We start from the raw sequence: 20,087 nt of genomic DNA, 5'->3' as shown, positions 1-20,087 counted from the left end.
TGCATGAACGCTTCACGATGTAGTTTGCAAGGAGAGCGGTTGCCACTAAGTGTCCCCATACGGAGGTGCAAGGGCATCCAATCCTTGGTCGATTGGAGACTACTGAGGTCCAAGCAGCATGAAGCGTGGTGTTAAATTTTCATTAGGTGGAAAGCGGCATGCGCGCAGTGCTGTCGAAGTTAAACGAAAAAACAAGCCACCTCCACCAATCTCGCTCTCTTCACCCCCCCCCCTGCACTGCCACGCGATGTTCCGGGACAGAAGCCTCCGACTGGATGGTTGGAATAACATGAACAGGCAGATGTAAACTGCAACAAAAACAAAACGGTTGTTTTTTTTATTTACATGGAAGATAAATTGCTGGCTGATACAGAAGCACGTGTCATAATTTAAAAAAAGGAATAAATAAAAGACTTGAAAGGCGGAGATGACAGACAATTAAATACAAGATACAAACACAGTAAATATTTGTCGGTTTATATAATGCTGGCCAATGTGTATTAAACAAACTTGTAAGCTTTGTTAGCTACTGCAAACCTTGTGTACATTACACAATTCTGCTGGTAATTTAAGTTATATAATCAGCTTTATACACATATACAGTCTAAGGGGACACGTCCCCATTACCATGGTGCACGAAGACAAAAGCGAGTACATACCTTTCAAAGACTTGAGCAACAATTTAAACAGCACACTTTTAAAGCTTGTAATTTCTTGTACACGTAAGTTTGGACACTTTCCAAAGACCAAACACAGCACAAAGTAATTGGTTCTTACGTCTGTTGCATCCATTGGCTTTCAGTTGAAATTGTTGGCCATTCGCTACGATGTTACATGAATGCATCAGTTCCGAATGATTCATATCAAGGAACGTGGCATTGACTCCTGGGTACTGGGAAATGTCACACAGGGATTATGGTTGAAGTTTTTTTTTTCTGACATTGGCAGTAAAACATATGAATGCTTTACTTTGTGCTGCAATGGAGGTCTGGATTATAATTCACATGACACTGGATAAGAGAGAACATATGTCAGTAACTGCACTGGTGTCACACAACATCACCAGCATCTCAAATTCGTGATCCTAAAAGCATTCCAGTAGGCGATGGCGAGAGACGAAGACGAGATAACGGGACGAGAAGCAGGAAACGAAGACAGCACACAGCATTCCGCCCTGTGTCCTTTTGCTGCACAGTTAGTGCAACTGCCGGACCACTTTACCTGAGAGCATCCAGGTACTCTGTACTTTGGACACGAGCACTGTGACTCAAACTCGTGGAACATACTGCTGGGATATGTGTCGTGTGTTTTTCTTAGTATTATATTGCATTCATATCCTTGACAACCAAAAGCCGAACAGTACAGTAGCTTAAAACAATCTGTTATCCTTTGTTAATGAGCTAGTACAATTCAAAAAAATAAATAGAATCTGAATAAAGATTTGTCTATTCAACGTTTACAATTTTAAAGCATTATTCGGCATTGTTTTTCAAATTTAAATAATTTTCCTTTTTTGTGGCACTGAGATTGGTTGTGAAAACCAACTTCATAACCCCAAGCATACTGCATAGCAAAAGCAGCTGATGAGACTTAGTATTCTTGTGCTTGGTGGGACTGCATCTGTAAGACATAAAAATGACATAAAATGTAACCTCGAAGGTGACTTTAAAAATACGACTTAATAAAATCTATAAAATACATTTTAGGGACTTATGCACATCCTTAGGGGATGTAAATACACCATTAGCATTGGAATTATCCACTTGTTTTCAATTATCCACAGTCAACTCTGCCTTGTAAATCATAAACTGTGGGCCCAATTCATTACCAATGGATTTCTAAATTTCTGATAACTACATCGGCAGAAATATCTGGAAAAGCCATTCCACAAACTTCACGTAAACAATGTTGTCATCAATTAACCATCACCAAACCCGGCAGCCATTCATCAGCTTTGGGTGGGGCAAGGGCATTGTGGTCTGGCATCATCATGTCACGACTTAAGACGCACCCATGGATGGAGCTGACCAAGCATGCTCCGGTCCATTTAATACACATGTACACGTATGTAAATACATGTTACAGTGACCACACCATCTACAGAGCCACTGTTTGAGTTTGCGAGGCTATGGACAGCTTTGCAAAAGCATACAGGCGATATCGGAGATGATCAGTAGGATGAGGTGTATTGTATTTTCATTCAAGGTCTACTGAGGCTCAGCAATTATTTTATAAAAGTCACAATGCATGGTCATGTAAAATGTAGAGCTTCTGCCACAATAGCTGTCCTTTCGATTTAACTGAGGAATGATGCCATAAATGCTTCATGAACTGGGTGTTGTCTGTCTTTCCATGTGTTTAATTCTTTGCTGGTCATTTATACTGTAAATTGAATAACAAGCGTTCTCTTGTTTGACATGGTTTTGCAAACTACTTAGAAACCAATAGTTTCCTGTTCCTGATGTGTATTGTATTGTGCACCAGACTCGATTTTTGAAACGAGGCCTTGATTATTAAGGTTGTTTTTACAACTTGGACCATTCAAGACTCGAACTCCTGCATACTTCGATCAGCACGCGAACACAATTACCTCGAATGTGTTCTGTGTTCTGCACGATGTATCAATTTGCCTCAATTGGCCTCATCTGCCATGGATGAGGAACAAAACATGGTGCATACATAACTGTCTTTCTCCCAGCCAGACCCATACCTTACTATTGGTTTAGAATGAGTATGATAATGATTTAACATATTGTTTCTTAAAGCTTTTATGGGTATGAAAACTTGTTAAACTCTTTCTCGGAATACTTTTTTAAGTTGTGTTTTTTTTTTCCATAAATTTGTGATGTTTTTTTTATATTTGATTATATTCATAACCATGTTGATAAGTAACATCTTCTTGCTTATATTAGCAGGTTAATGTTCAGCTGCCCTTTTAGATGTATAACTTGTTATTATGCATGTCCATGCACAAGCGACTTAATATTTTATTATAATTTCGTTCATGATAAGAACAGCTGGTTGTGCAACAATATACTGTGTATAGTCATATACGTCGCATAAAGCGTAAACACATTTTTACAAGTAAATACACCGCTTTTTGAGTCTCAAAGAAAAGACACATTGCATTCCTATTGAGTCATTGGAATATGTACATTTATGAACTGTAGCTGTGCAATGTTGGAGGCCTCAAGAATTTTGATTAATGGTCCTGTTTGAAGTCCCTCACTTAAATCCCATCCACACGGCCACGCAACTTCAAGCAAGCCTCCTGGGTGAAAAATACCAGGCTTGACAGAGCTTTCAATTCACCATACATGGAGTCCAGCTTCGGTTATGGGCCTCAAAAGAAACTATTAAAAAATATGGGATGTCCTTGCAAGTGGTTTAAATTGTAAGCTAAAGGTAAATTCGTGACTGTCTTGATTTTTTGTAATAAAAAAGAGCGCAACTCCATTTTCAGATGATATGAATAAACAAATTGTATATCAAAGTAAAAGAAGATGCATGCTGAAACAGTTCAAGCGAATTTTGCATGCATACAGATAATTAAACGGTGTTTAATCAAATTCAATCATGTAAGAAAAACAAGTTGTTTTCAATTATGCAAAATAAAAAAGAGGGAAATGCTGCATATGTGAGTAATCTTCCACTTTGATAATCAGATAATCGACAGCGAGATGGGACAATTAGTTCTTCTTGCCAAATATTAATTGGCACAAGGAGTGAATGTGTACCAATTAAATAAAACTTAACTGAATTGACAATTACTATAAAATAATTACGGTTTTAGATTAAACAAAAATAACAACACACGTAAAAACTCATAACTCAAAAATGAAATTTAGTCAAAATGTAAATGGTAAAGAATATAAATGATTGGAATGAGCAGTTTTGTGACATGTGGTGCAAGCTGCTTTGAATTAAGTCTTCTGCCATATCTGAACTCTTGCAAGGCAGCTCTTTCATTTCCACAGAACTCGGCGATTTGTGACATTGGTAAAATGTAAGTGAGGAAAAAGTAAAATTGAAAGTTGTGCGCTGCAAGAAATGTGTGCAGCTGATAAACAAAATAAAAACCTGTCAAAAATGTCCTGAATTGGATTTTAAAGAAACGTTTTAGAACATGACGGAAACATGTTCAACAGTAATCTACTCAAACTAAATTCTAATTCAAATAATATTCTAGATCTGAAGTTTTCGTGACTGCAATTAAGCAGGTAAAATCTTAATTACTTTATAGTTTGCTTTCATATCCGCATCTCCAGTTTCTTCAGCTCATTGCCCAGCTCCGGCATTGTTTCGAACTAGCAGCGTAATCTGCTCAGTCGGACTATCGCCACTCGTCCCACCCTCTCCATCTCTCCTCCCTGTTTCCTCCCCCCCTCTTACCTTATATAATCTCTTGTCACAAACAGCTCTCTTGCCCACTACAGCAAGTTTGTTTCCTGCTGTGGCGTTCCCACCTGATGACGGACGCTTGTGTTGCTTCCGAAACGTCGTGATTTAATTTATTTTATTTTATACCTACGTGACTTTACCGAAAGAACCAAAGAGTATTTAAATAGCATTGCTTTTTGGTGTACCCTGAAGGAAAAAAACAAGTCCCATGAGTAGAATAAGTGCGGAATTTCCCTTGGTTACCTTACGGCTGCTGCTGCTGCTCATGAGGAATCGTACTCTTCTGGTCTTCACCTCCTGCTTCACCATCTTGGGCAGTGGAGGATTGGCGCTTGTTGCCTGGACAGACATTACATGTTGCCAAATTAATTCTTCAGTTGAAAAGTATGTATAGATGTATAAAGGGCCACCTTAAACCGTTTTTTTTTCACGATAAACTTAAGTGTGCCAACGTAATTTTGGGCCAGGCATGATGGCGCATGACCGTAACTTTGGAAGCAAGGGAATAGTGGATCAAGAATATTTGTGGAACGTAAAAATGGCTCGGCTGCAAGGTGGCCAGGAGACGGCAGTATGGCAGTCCTCATCATACAAACGGACTCCGTTCCTGAGACCCGTTCGTAAGTCGGGACACAATAAAATATACTTAATTTAAATGCACATACGGTCAGTGCTATAAAATGTTACGAGTCAACAAAAAAGAAAAGCATTGTTAAACTCATGAATGTTGTACATTTGCATGTGATACTGTAATAAATATCTTATAGTAAATAAAATAAAAATAAAATAATATAAATAGAAACATCTGTTTTATTTTCACTTTCCTTGACTCCTGATGTTGGCTTACTTGTCGGAAGGGGTGCAATGAGTCCCCACAATGGCACACACAAGGGGGGGCATGTGCACACGCACACACACACAAGTGACACAACAACGACGACAACGATCCCCCGTGTAGCCTTCACAGACTGTTGGGGCAAATGCTGTTAGTGAGCAACGCCAATGAAGGCCGGCATGGCACACGAGGGAGTTGAGTGGCCATTACCACGCCCGACCACCTTTGTCTCTCCAGTGGCGATGTTTACACACCGCACCAGGTACTAATTTGCAGCTGAGTCGACCTAGGGGAGGCCGATGATTCTTTCAGATAATCGTTGAGCTTACAGAAATGCTCAGCAAATCTGCGAACCTGTTCCTGGGGGTCGGAGTTTGGATCACCGTTCTTTCCCCTAATAATGGTAATAGGTGTGGTGCTGCAGGTTACTTTTTTAATGGAATTAACGAGCGATTTGTGATTGCGGGCCATTGAGGCAGACTCAAATCTCCTCAGCAACCCACAACCACCACCCATCCTTGCAGCGTCTCACGGCTCTCCGAACCTCTGAGCGAAGGCTGCGGTAATCCTTCTCATTCTCCGACGTGGGATGCTGTAGCCAATGAGAGTGGGCCTGTCGCTGTTTCTCAGCCAACCTGAACACCTCCTCTGTCAGCCAGGGTCCATGGGGAGGTCTGGACCGTGTACCCAAAGCAGCCATTGAAGCTGCATGGGCCACAGTCCTCAACCTCGCCCATTTCCCCTCGACATCAGGAGGAGTCGAGGACGATGCCAACCCAAGCCGCAAGCGATGATGAAATTCTCGCAACTTTCATCAGCTAGCTGAGACCATGCCACTATGGGTTTGAATGGGGTTCTGGGTGTACACCCACCACCGTAGTGGAAGAATGGCATGCACATCTTACAGATGACAAGTCGATGGTCAGTAGGCAGATCACCTGTGACAGGAGGTCATACAAGGCATCTGACTCATCGGCCTGGCCTGCATCCCTCCACGGATGTTCATCTTCGGTGGGGGCATAAATAACCACAACCACCACTCCTTGCCTCTGGTTGATGGGAAGGCGAGCCCAAAGTAGCCAGGGGCTTACAGCTTCCCACAACTCACCGCCACGCTCCCATGCCCCCTTCATTATTTTGTTCAGAAGAAGAGCCACTCCCTGTTGTTTGGCAGTCTTCTGCCCCGAGTAGAGGACTGTCCACCCCTCATTGTGGCAGGAGCCAGAGCCGGTCCAATGGACCTCCTGAATACCACAGAGATCCAGGAAGTACCGGTCCAGCTCCTGACAGAGGAGTAGTAGCCTCTCCTCCGCAGTGAGCGTTCGAACATTCCATGTGGCCACACGTAGTGGTTTTTTGTTGTTTCTGGAGGTAAGGATTCAGTCTCCTGGCTCCGCCAAATGGGGTTTGGCCTGGAGACGTCATAGACGTCTGTCCCCCGGGGCCTCCGGCACAAGCTTAATACAATTGTTAACTTGTAGTTTAGTGGTAATTAATTGAAGGTGGAGGGATTACCAGCCCCTCGCACCCATCCAGAGCCCCAATTTGGCCACTGTGGTGGTTACAGACGCCATGAGGGGAATGGCCAATTTAAGTTAGCCTTCCCGCCATGGCACTGCCCACCACACGCACAGTCACTTTCACACAAAGATCTCCCTTATAGCCTCTAACAGACTGTTTGGGGCAAGTGCTGTTAGCAAGCACCTGTGAAGGCCGGCACGGCACACGAGGGGGTGGGTGGCAAACACCACGCCCGGCCGTCTTTGTTTCCCCAGTGGCGGTGTTTACACACCACACCAGGTACTCATTTGAGGCCGAGTCACTTTGACATATACATGTGCACGAACGTGCACACACACAAACACTCTCAGCGCGAGGCTGACTCATTACATATCGCGGAGGATCGCTCTGTTGGACAAAATAGTTCCATGGTTTAGTTTGCAAGTGCGAGTTCGCGTTTTTTGTCGACATAAAAAATATATATCTCATGGAAGCTGTTCGTACGTATGGTGTTCGTAAGTAGAGGACTGCCTCTAGGGGCCGTCCATAAATGACGTCACGCACCGAGGGGGGGGGGGTCAGACATTTGTGATAATGTGTGACGAGGGGGGGTTTGAGAAATGTGACGTCACATCAGAATGCGCAACTTTAAATACATATTAATTAAATAGAATTGTTATAACAACACTAATTTTGATAAATTTTCATCATTAACTATTTGATTATTTAAATTTACTAAGTTCACCTTTTATTTATTCCATGAAGGAGCATTTTGATTCTCCATGGGAGAATGGAGAAGCATACATTTAGTAAAAAATGTTAATGATTGTTATTAAACATTTTGATTCTAATGATTCTACCATGGCTTTTCATTCTGTGGAATGAATATGTGATATTAATATTTTTTAATTATAAGATAATTTCAATATAATATTCTGAACATCTGCAGTTTTAGTTAGACGTTGAATATTTTTAAGTGAATTTTTTGATAAATTTCAGATGTCCAATGCCTTTTTAATACGTGTTTTCTCCTACATCATCAGAGTACAGCGCCACATTAAATACGCACTACGATGACAATAGTTTAAAGTGATTTGAAGCATGTTTTATTTTCAAAATGGAAATATGTTTTGGGGGGGGGGGGGGGGCAGAGCTTTTTGACGTCATATTTGAGGGGGGTCTTACTTTTTGTGATGCCGTGTAACGAGGGGGGGTCAAAAATTCGCCAAAATCGCGTGACGTCATTAATGGACAGCCCCCTACAACAAATGAGATTATGAACTTGCCGATGTGACCTTTGAGGCTTATCGCCTCATACATGTGCATTTTCTCCGGGCATTATCATTTACTCTTGCATACACAGAACTCTTTAATTGGATAGGATAAACCTTTCCGATGCAGGACGCTTCAGAAATAATATTGAGACTCAGTGAAGTGTCCTGGGTCAATAAATAGCATTATTAAATTACAAGTTAAACAACAGCATTAACTTACGAAGAAACATATCTAGTCACATAAAATTTTAAGATCATGAATGTAACATATCAAGGATTATATTTGAATAAAAGCATACAATGGGTTCATTGGATAAAATCCACCTTACGGATGTGAATTATTATCACTGCACTTCTATGGATTCTCATCATGTTCATTTGGACCAGAGACAATGCATGCTCGTGTGACCTCATCCAACGCAGCCAACATTCACAAATATCCGAAGAGGCCTGTTTTGAAACCAAAGGCAACTTCTTCACAATTAAATGTTGATTGGAAGCTTTCGTGACTGCAGGGATTCATATTCTTGATTCTTTCGGTAAAGTCACGTAGAAGGGAAACAATAAAATAAAATAATAATAAAAACCCAAAAAATTCTCACGACGTTTCGATTGCAACACAAGCAATCATCATCAGGTGTGAAAACCACAGCAATAAAAATTTGAGAAAAGTTATTTAAGACCATCGGATAAACTCTTATATTACTTTATATGCCAGACAGGATGTCATAAATCATGTTAAATCGGTGTTGGTGCCTTTACACGTCGCAAAATGTGCATTGATACGCACATCTCATGGAAATGGCAGCTTCTGTTTCAGCTGCACTTTCCATTTGGAAGAGTGTCTACATTAGGTAGGTGGTGTTTTAATGCTTAAAAGCGATGCTGCTGGGAACCACTTTGACCGTTTTTATTCAATACCTTCGAGATTATGCAATTGGCTTTTGCCGAAAGTGCTGAAAGTCCATTTGCTCCTGATTAATGTTTGGTTTAAAAAAAAAAGGCATTTACGATAGCACTCTCTTGAAGCACAAGCTGGCCCAGAAGCCAGGCCCGATTTATAATTAAAACTGCTGGAAACATAAATAAGTGCAACGGAGTCATTACGTTAACTATCACTGCAGTGTTTGGTGTATAGTGCGCAAGTAGATACCTAACTACCTTAGCAGATGCATACTGACTGCACAATTAAATACCAGTGGCGATACTAATAATGTTTGCTACGTTACAGCAGCATTTCTCACACTGTGTGTGCCACAAACCCTGAGGAAATCCCTTTGTCATTAGAACGTCGTGATGCATCTCAGACTAGTAATACATAAACAATGAGGTAAGGTGTCTGATTAATCACTGAAATAAAGTAAGATTTGGGTCTACTGTTGGTCATAATTATGTACGCTCAGAATTCTTAAGTCTCTCAAGACTGATGTTTGTAACCCGATACCACCATGTAAAATACTGCATAGATATTGATTACCTGTCAGCTTTATAGCATTTTATTACATCATATATCATCAACCATAATCAAACCACTCCTTATTATAATTATGGATATATTAATATTGATAGAGCATTATTGAGCAGTGTGTAGCTTCAATTAATATATGTATCGGTTTATATCGTCAGCATTATCAGCCGAATGACGGCCTCCCCAAATTATCCTTAATTATATTGCATCGGGAAACATTTTATCTAGCTCCTGCACATCAGCTGATTTCATAATTCCATCTCATCGGTGGATGTTCCTCTCAGGCATGCTCCCCCCTATGGCTTCTACCCTGTCATGCGTCTCAAGCATTGGCCCTCATCACTTCCAGCAAGGTGACTTACCAAGGTACTTTGGTGACATTGGTGCACAACAGAGGTCGCAACCGGGTACCCGATACCCGTACCCTACCCGATACCCGGCTACCCGTACCCGGCCGGGTACGGGTAGCCGTTTGCGACCCTGGTGCGGCCGGGTACGGGTACGGGTAGGCCGTGAGTCACTGGTGAGTAACCGGGTACGGGTACGGGTAAGGAATCAAAACCCGTTTGCGACCTCTGGTGCACAAGCACAAAAAAACAAAAACACATTCGTCAATACAAACTTTGTTACTTTTCTTAACAATCAATACGATGTCTCTAACTTACATTTTATCTCCGATCCATGAATTCCTATTCCTGTTTTCCCCCCCAAGCATGCATCTCTCCATGCTTCTATGCACATGTCAGCTCTTTGTTCCATTTTCTCAGTCAATGTCCGTGTTACTTATCCGGGTGCCATGGCAGGCAGTATGCACGGATAAAAACGTTCTTCTTTAGGCACATTCGTACGTTAGTTTCCGTTATCAAGTTCAGTTTTCCAAAATCACTGCACCCTGCTCTGCTTTTTATTTTAACTTGGTTACCTTCAATTCCTGTCCCAGTGAAACATTATCCAATGTGTGTTCCAGTTGTATGCAGTGGTGGCTGGGCTAAATGCTGTGGGGTGGGGGCAGTGACCCACCTAAAATTGCCTAAAACAATCTTTAGTAGTCTTTGGGTCTTTCGGTAATGTCACGTAGATAGAAAGATAATAAAAAAATCACGACGTTTTGATCGCAACACAAGCAATCGTCTTCAGGTGAAAAAATACAGCAGGCAAACTGCTGAGGCAGGAGAAATATGATTTAATCTTTAGTAGATATTTTAAAAAGTTAAATCTACTTTGTTATATTTTTTTCTAGAAAATGTACATTCATATAGAACAGTAAAAAAAACAGTTTGAAAGTTTACGAAAAATATGTTTGGATAGATTTGATTTTGTGGGATCGATCCATTTGGGGCGATCTTGCCCTCAGGGGTGGTGTCTCATCGAGGGGCGGCATCTCATTGGCTGATCAAAACCCCCTCTCCTAGAGGGGCAGTCATGACCCAGCCAATTCAAACTATGAACATTTTTGACCATTTATGATGATGCTTTATTTCTCCGATCTAATTTCCGGAAAAATATCCTCTAGTGTCAATGTTTATTACAATGGAAAAAGAGTGTGTCCTTGTCTGAGGCCACTAATTATATATGTTGTTACTTTCTTCACACATTATCAGCAAAGCTGTTCTATTTTTCTAAATGGTTTCAATAGTATACTGTATAACTCTGGATTTTAAGACCCGAACACTTATCTCTATGCCCATATATATGGGAAAAGTTTAATAAAGTGTGGATAATCATTACAAAATGACATCTTACCAATTTGCACCTGTGCACTGCTGTCCATGTTGGAGATGTCCCCACCTTCCTGAATCCCATTTTCGGGACGAGTCTCTCCACCGTCCACTTTCGCATCAGCTCCTTTATCACTGTCCATTTCCAGCTGTTTCTCCTGCTCCTCCTTCTCCTCCTGGGCTTTCCTCTCAAGCTCCTCCTCTTGCTTTCTGACTTCTTCGTCTCTCCGAGCTTTCTCCTCAGCATCTATTCCAAACATAGGGCATACCAGGGCAGACATTTACGAATCACATTTCCCATACATTTTTAAACAGTAATTTGAATCACATACTTTAGCCACCCACCATTGAAACCCTCATCCATGCCTTTGTCACATCCCGACTTGACCATTTCAACTCTCTCCTCCATGGCCTCCCCAAATTCCACATATCCAAATGCCAGGTGATGAAAAATAATGCTGCGAGACTTCTCACTCAGACGCATAAATGAGACCACATCACCCTAAACCTACCTTCACAGCTGCCTATTTCATTCCAGATCAATTTCACGATAGTACCCACCATCGTTAACATCCTCCACGGACTTGCCCCTACCTGCCTCCCACCTCGTCTCGTTCTCCTCCCCTCTATGCACCCTCTGCCTCAGCATCTAAGAATGTCACCTTCACTCTGTAGGAGGTCGCTTAATTTTCATTGCTGCACCCCTAGTCCGGAATTGCCTTCCCAAAGCCACCTGTGCTGCCACTCTCTGCACCTGTTCAAGTCCAGATTCGATCACCGACTAATTCTCTTCATACAATAAACATGCCTTACTGGTGCCTGTACAAGGCTTTTAAAGTGGTCGCATTTCGAGGCTGTATGCATCCACATTTGTTGTGATTGCATTTTGACGTACAGGTCTACTGCACTTATATGTGTACGTATAGAATAACATTTCGACTTGTTTAGCATATAAATAGAAGAGTATAATAAGATGCTGTATAATGTAAAATTGGGGAAAAACACAAAATCAAGTGTTATACGTTATTTTAACATGTAGGCTTTCGCGAACCAATATCACCCAATAGAGGCTGTGTCGGGTGGTGGTGGGTTTAACAACACATTTATATATTTACGCGATCTAACCCAAAAAAAACTCTATTATGGGTTCTATACGTTATATTTGCAAAGTTTCATTCTGGTGGTGTTTAATATACAAGGAAAAGCCAACTGAATAAATACTGTTTGAAAAGCTAAAAAAATATACACTCTAACTGGTATTGGCCAAATATCCCAAAGCTGAACTTTGTTCTGCATATGATTCAATTGGGATTACACACAGAAGCAACATTGCCTCTGACTTTGGAAACTTGGCAGGATCCTCCTGAAAGAGAGTAATGAGACTCGCCGAGGCGTTCCTCAATTAACAAGCGTAATGATACTCTTTGGTTATTTTGGTAAATTCACGTAAGTAGAATAAATAAATCAATATATCACGACGTTTCGATCGCAACACAAGCGGTCGTCCTCAGGCGGAACAAAATAATGCAGCAGTGGAACTGCTGAACCAGCGAGAGAGCCGTTACAACAAGAGGTTATTTATGTGGCCACATGTTGCGATCGAAACGTCGTGATATATTATTTTCATTTTATTTTATTTATTTTTCTACCTACGTGACTTTACCAAAAGAACCAAAGAGTATGGATTTCTGCAGTCACGAAAGCTTCAAATCAAGCATAATTATGACAAAAATATACAAAGGAAGGAAAATTCATAGACAGTGGAAAAGGCATGCATGGGTTTTGAGCTGAAATTTGAGTTTCAGGAGGGAATTATCATGTGGACAATTGAGGGGAAGACAATCTCACAATAAGGGCAATGGTGGATTAGCGACTACACATTGAGGTGGGGGGGATATCATCAAAGGGTTCAGGAGGAGGCAATGGTTAATGGAGAGTGAGAAGATATGAAGTCAGAGCAGTAGAAAAGTGTGGGCCATCGGTCAGTGTTGGGGACAATGAGGGAAATCGTGTAAGTGATCCACTGTGAATTGGGAAGCACTGGAGGTTTTCTGACAATCAGGGTAATGGTGGTGGAGGTTGAGTGAGGGCCTCAGCAGCACTATTTCAGATGATCTTGTGCTTGAAGGCAACATTAATTAAGAAGGTCAAACGAAGATAAATTCTGTCAACAAGGTGAAAGATTAGCAGTGCATTAACTAATGCTGTACCAGATGTGGAAATGGTATAACTGTCATTGATGTGGGATATGTTGCAAAGCTGAAGTTTAAACTCATATATGTTTAAGCAATTTGAAGAAAATGTATTTTAAGGCAATATTCATGTTCTTAAACAATAACACAAACAATATATTAATGAGTCCTGAAAGAAACATAGATCTGCCTCTTCATGAGTGTTAAAACTCTGTTTTGCATTTTCAATGTGATTAAAAAAATATATTTAAAATGTTATTTTTACGTAGCAAAACATTCAGTTTGATCCTGTGGCTTTATCAGGTGTAGTTTGAGGAATGAGTCACAGCGTGTTACATGTTTCCTTCAGGACCAACGCCAGCCAGAACGTGCATGACGGACGTCATTTTCACTCCATCCAGTGCACCCTAGGCACGGTGGCGGTGCACATATGCAGCCAGGTGCTTTTGAAGGGTTGGTGAATGTCATATCGATCTCCGAGACGACAAACCCACTGGGCAGTGAGATAGCCAGGAGGTGGCAGTACAGAAAGTGGGTTGTGAATCTGTACGTGTGGACCTTTGAGGGGTATCTCCTTGAATGCGTGGCTTTTCTCTTCGTGCTCAAAGCTTATCTCCGCAAAGTGCTACTCAATGGCAGTTGCCCAACATTACAATCAGTGAAATAACGTAATTATATGATTATTACTTCAACTCCATTGGCCAGATGGGAGTGGAGGAAATTTGGCAAAAAACCTGAAAGTAAACATCACTATTCTGAATCTCACTCAAATTTTCAATTTGTTAGATATCTGGTTCAAACAGTTTTGACAAGAACATCATAAGTGCCCTTCATTACGTTATTAGAGATGAAAACATGTCAAATTATCTGCCATTTTCAGTTAATAAGGGGGAATCACGTAATGCTTGCAGATGTTACGTCCGGTAGAGGGAAAGGCGTGTGCATGTGTTTATGTTGAACAGAATGGTAACAATAATTTAAGGCTAGCAGGCTGTCTTATAGGCTGTTTACATTGTAAGTGTGTTACGAAATCAAATCTGTTACAAAAAAACGTAAAAAGGAACGTAGAATTATTTCAGCGACGGCTTATGTGTGCGAGTACTATACATGCAACGCATGTTGTGAAAAAAATAATGAAATAAGTTGACCACGTTTTGTAGAGACTAAAACTGTAATTAAAAGATAACATAGTGTGTGCACACAGGCGCGCGTGTTGTGAGGTGAGCAGCAACAACCGTGACTGCTTCAGCCAAGAGGGCTTTCTCTCACATCCCGAGGACACAATTTTGCTTTATCATTTGTTTTTGCTGGGTAGATGCTACTGTGCACTCCTCTGTCTTGTGGAATTGAAAAAAAGCTTATCGGAAAGAAGTTAATTAAACAGCCTTGGTGGTTGTGGTGGTGGGGGGAGGGTGGTGGCTGTTGGGGATGGTGGCTGGTGGGTGGAGGGGGTGGTGGGTGGAGGGGGTGGTGGGTGGAGGGGGTGGCTGGCTGGTGGGTGGAGGGGGTGGTGGGTGGAGGGGATGGTGGTTGGTGGGTGGAGGGGGTGGAGGGGGTGGTGGGTGGAGGGGGTGGTGGGTGGTGGGTGGAGGGGGTGGTGGCTGGTGGGTGGAGAGGGTGGTGGGTGGAGGGGGTGGTGGATGGTGGGTGGAGGGGGTGGAGGGGGTGGTGGCTGGTGGGTGGAGGGGGTGGTGGGTGGAGGGGGTGGTGGGTGGAGGGGGTGGCTGGCTGGTGGGTGGAGGGGGTGGTGGGTGGAGGGGGCGGTGGTTGGTGGGTGGAAGGGGTGAAGGGTGGAGGGGGTGGAGGGGGTGGTGGGTGGTGGGTGGAGGGGGTGGTGGCTGGTGGGTGGAGGGGGTGGAGGGGGGTGGTAGCTGGTGGGTGGAGGGGGTGGTGGATGGTGGGTGGAGGGGGTGGTGGTTGGTGGGTGGAGGGGGTGGTGGGTGGAGGGGGTGGTGGCTGGCTGGTGGGTGGAGGGGGTGGTGGATGGTGGGTGGAGGGGGTGGTGGATGGTGGGTGGAGGGGGTGGTGGCTGGCTGGTGGGTGGGTGGGTGGAGGGGGTGGGTGGAGGGGGTGGTGGCTGGTGGGTGGAGGGGGTGGTGGATGGTGGGTGGAGGGGGTGGTGGGTGGAGGGGGTGGTGGGTGGAGGGGGTGGTGGGTGGAGGGTGGAGGGGGTGGAAGGGTGGCTGATTGGCTGGTGGGTGGAGGGGGGGATGTTGTCTATATAAGAGATGCTTCTCAGAAGGTGTTTTTCGATGAGGGCCGGCTCTACCGGGTCCACATCCATAACCCCGCACGCTGCAATCGCAAGTCCGTGTCAGAATTGCTTCCCAGCGAGGGTGCCACTTTGTACCTTTGGATGCCTGGTCCTTCCACTTCTCCTTGTTCTGTGTAATGATGTCGGTCCAGGACACTCGGAACGTTTTGGGGTCGACTGCGAGCATGGCGGTGCGGGGCGGGGGGTGTTTCCCTTCCGAGGCGATGCTGCGAGCACTCGACCTTCGCCCGTCCGAGAGCGCGATGCTGTTCAGGCTGCACATACAAAGACAAAGATTCACCACCACCCCCCCCCCCTCCGTGTAGCCTCAACAGACTGTTGGGGCAAGCGCTGCTAGCGAGCTGCACTTACACGAAGGCTTCCACGGCACACGATGGGGGTGGGTGGCCAGCGCCACGCCCGGCCGCCTTTATCTCCCCAGTGGCAATGTCCACGTGTCACAGCAGGTATTCATTTGACGCTGAGTCGATCTAGAGGAGGCCCAGGACCGGTTCGGATATATAGTCATCACCGGTGTTGACCGGGAGCGGGGATCAAACTCGGGTTCGGAGCGCGCTGACCACCACGCTGTTGTGCCCCATGTGCGCTGTGCTCCTTATCGTGTTGTGTGGGTAATGTAAGCTCTCATCATTATGTGGTGGCATTACGTTTGGCCTACTTTGTACACAGAAAGCCGACATTACACAGATTCGCACTACTAAACTAATTACTAGGCACACTTATGTTCGTGAATCAATGGTGGATGAAATAAGTTTGAATTCTGCTTTGTGCATTTACTTCTTGAAGGGATGCCAAGAGGTAACACAATCTTTACTTCTATCACAAGTTTAACACGTGGTGTCCCAGATCAAATTATGAAAAATTGTTTGCGAATGGCACACCAACTGCTAGATGGTAAATTAATAAGTAATGTTTTCCGTGCTGTGATAACACACCCCTTGTCTTCATCTGTGTCTTTGAGGTTTGAGCTGGACGAGTCCTATGCAGACCATATCTGCTCTCTCCCCCTCCATCCCACAATAAACCACTAATTCCCCAGACCTTTTCCTGAGAGGGAAAGCTCAGCCTCGTACAATATACGTAATTGAAAGTCCCACCTCAATTACACCTCATCCACCCATACTTGTAGACAAACTGGACTTAAACCACCCCTGTGTGCTACCGAGGCGCGATTCCATCAGAATGACCTTCAACCTCTGTTTGGCAATGTCATCCTTAGAGCTGGAGTACAGCATTCAGTTTCACTGCCCTGGGCCCTGTGTTCACCAGTTCCCTTCGCACTCGAGCACTCCAAATAGGAGACTGACAGCAGGTGAATACAGTGCAAATTGCCAAACAGCTCCCAGGTGAAAATTCAATTTGACCGTAAAAAGGGCCTTATATTATCTCCAGCCAAGGTGCACTCAACTGTCCAACAGGATGGAGCTGGTGGTGTGCAGTCGGAGGCGACGAATAGAGGGTGTATCAACTGGCGCGTCTAGATTGGTTCTCCCCCGAGTAAATCTGCTTGTTTCTTCTGAGCACGGGCTTTTCCAATGAAAAGCATTGCCGATTACTTTGTATGCTAAATCAATATGGGCAGCACGCTCGACAACTGGAGGCAAGTGCGTACGTGCGCTTGAACGTTTTACCAGCGCAGCCGTAGTCGCGAACGCAAATTCATTCCAAACACATTGCTCCCAATTAACACGTTGGCCTCGTGTTTTGGTGGGGTCGTTGGCAGAAAAGACCTCCTATTAGAGGAACTTTGGTTTAAATCATCTGTCTTGAAGGAGAACCCTAGACAAAATATAAATGGAAGAGTGTCAGGCAATTTATAATGCCAAGTGCTAACGCTGAATATGTTAATGTGTCGCTGTGTGCGGTAATAGCTAGCGCATGATAATAAGCAATATTTTTTGCATTGCCATGCCAACTCCATGAAATGAGTCATTATGACTGAAAATGAAGTGCATTATTTTACCATCGCTATCAGTGTCATCATCATTGTTATTTTCATTAAATTTCTACCCAATAGCAATCTCAACCCCAGACTCTGCTTCTTATTTAAGAATTCAAGGTCATGATCACTCTGCAAGGTCAAATTCATATCCTAAAATACAGCTAATATACTTGCATCTTGCAGTGGGTTTTTTTTTCTCCATTTGACTTGTTCCCTTGTACCTTTTCCAACAGTTGGAATGTATTTTAAGTGTTCCAGTCAATGACTTTGGCAATATTTATTGTGGCTATGAGGACATTTCATTTCGAGGACATATGAGCCAGCTAGATATTATATATGCAGACGCAAGTGCTTGAGAACGTTTTTAAAATAAAAACCAGAAAAAACGAACTACAGTCCACAGCTCCGGCTCTGCTGAACAATGATAACATTCACACACACACACACGACTACCAATACACGCCAATGTGATTCTCTGATACCCCTATTGCCTTCCTGTGCCTGTGGGCACTTGTGAGATCTGTCTATGTAAGATCTCACATTAATAAGGTCATTTTCTTTACAATGCCACGTGCTGTAAACGCCGGCTACAAAACAGCTTCTGGGGAAGACAGTTTCAGCGCAAACTTTCCACAATTAAATCGCTTTTACGCACGCCGTGGAATTGCAGCCGATAGGGTTAATGGAGGTTCATTAAAAGTTCTCCACCCACGCCAGAGGCGGTGGGAGGGAGGGAGTGCATCGAAGGGGCTTTTTTTGTGCACGAAAGCACTGGTGCACACAAATACCCCCAATACGTGCACATCCCCCGAGGTTATATTGGAAGCAAGCAGCAGGAGGCAGATGGAGGAAAATATCCAAAGTGCCCCTTTAGTCGCTTCAAACACACAGCCCTATTTTTCAGATGCTTGGCACGCCTTCTGGATTCCATTAAACCTTAACAGGCCATGCACACAACCTCATTCTCCTCCACAGCCAAAATCCCATTTCAGCTGCCAGTTAGCTATGAGGGAGGGGGGATATATTAAACTGTATAATAATTATTATGATCATCATAAACGTGTTTCGCATATAACAAAGGGTGATAGATAATTTTACATTTTATGACGGTACTATGTATTTGAAACTATTCTTTAGTCGTTTTATTTAAACATATTACTTTTTTAAAACATTGTATCATAATTTTACTGTACAATATAAAATGTTTGAAAATGTTGCTTATTCTGAATGTCATTTTTATCTAAAAAAGATAACAGCTTGAAACTATCTTAATTTGGCGCTTAATTTCTAGGTGCATAACAATTAACAGTACAAAGTTATCTACTTTACTTTAATTAATTCCTCCGATTAGCATGATTGCTTACGTACGGTGCAAAAAGTTCAACATGCATACACACATACATAGCTTTGGAAGATAAAGACAACAATTTTGACAGAACAGTTGGTTATATTCACACGCATTCATATTCATACAATTCAGCCAAAATGCACAATAAAGGTAGGTTATAATGTTATCTGTGGATATTAGAACGAATGCGTTCGCGACTGAATGTCACCGGGTTGGTGCCATTGTGTGAACGGACGTAAAGATCTGACAACACTTTGTCCAACAGTAGGACACAATATTTGATTCGAATTGTTTTACTTGTTACATTTTAAGATAGATAAATCAGAGCATACAGGCTGTGATAGCTTAATGTCATGTTAAGCACAACACGCAATCCAACAGGACAGAAGCAAAAGACAAAACAATAATTCGTGTCACTGTGGAAAATATACGTAACAAAATAGAACAGATCCATATCTTAAAGAGAGGATCCTTGCTGTATAACATCTGGCAGTTCACCAGCATTGATTCAAGCAAGCCTAAATGTTGACGAGACACTGTATGTCAACACTGGATCAGCGTTTACTCGTTTTGAATCAATCCTGCAGACATTTTTCACTCCCGGAACGTGAATGGAGGAGATGAATTTCATGTGCCCATGACCTTCTTAAAGTCCTTCAGCGCTGGCATGAAGATTCCGTCTACCGGGGGCAGATGACGATGGTGTGAGTGCAGTGCCGGATTAAGCTAGCGCGGGGCCTGTAGCATATGTTATAATGGGGCCCTAAATAAAAAACACACACATATGAAAACACACATTTTTTACTTGCATAGTAATTGTATTTTTTTCATTTGCTATACAGCCAGATAATACAACAAATCACTAACCTTAAACACCCAGTCGTTCATAAAAGTTGAAGGCGGTATAGTACTATAGTAATAGAGCAAGTGCAGAATCACTTAACCGCAATTGATTGCTTGAAAGCATTTAGCGCGGGGCCCTTAAAAGTGCGGGGCCCGTAGCTACATATGTAGCTACTTTTTCCTACTAGGCAGATTTCACCTGCCAACGAATCGACAAGGAGCCCACACATTGCGACTGTCGCTGTCGTGGCGTCGTGGTCATTATCGTCGTTGGGTGATGTGCGCGTTCAG

The 20,087-nt window shown here is 43.0% G+C and overlaps 1 protein-coding gene across 2 annotated transcripts in view; it reads right to left on the bottom strand.

Moving 5' to 3' along the window:
- Positions 1 to 304: 304 nt before the first annotated feature.
- The window catches only part of LOC144728977 (dual specificity calcium/calmodulin-dependent 3',5'-cyclic nucleotide phosphodiesterase 1A-like), a 124,385-nt gene continuing 104,602 nt past the window's right edge, over positions 305 to 20,087 (bottom strand). For both annotated transcript variants that reach the window (XM_078608786.1, XM_078608795.1), the window contains 4 exons: positions 15,739 to 15,917; positions 11,222 to 11,443; positions 4,645 to 4,740; positions 305 to 1,620 (listed from right to left, as the gene is read on the bottom strand). In XM_078608786.1, the coding sequence (XP_078464912.1) occupies positions 4,646 to 4,740; positions 11,222 to 11,443; positions 15,739 to 15,917 (496 nt within the window). In that variant the 3' untranslated portion in view covers positions 305 to 1,620; position 4,645. The remainder of the gene's footprint in view (positions 1,621 to 4,644; positions 4,741 to 11,221; positions 11,444 to 15,738; positions 15,918 to 20,087) is intronic.

This window comes from Lampetra planeri, chromosome 2 (genome assembly GCF_965212315.1).
Source record: "Lampetra planeri chromosome 2, kcLamPlan1.2.h2, whole genome shotgun sequence".
NCBI classification, from domain to species: domain Eukaryota; kingdom Metazoa; phylum Chordata; class Hyperoartia; order Petromyzontiformes; family Petromyzontidae; genus Lampetra; species Lampetra planeri.
This window is presented reverse-complemented; position numbering and strand designations above follow the sequence as displayed.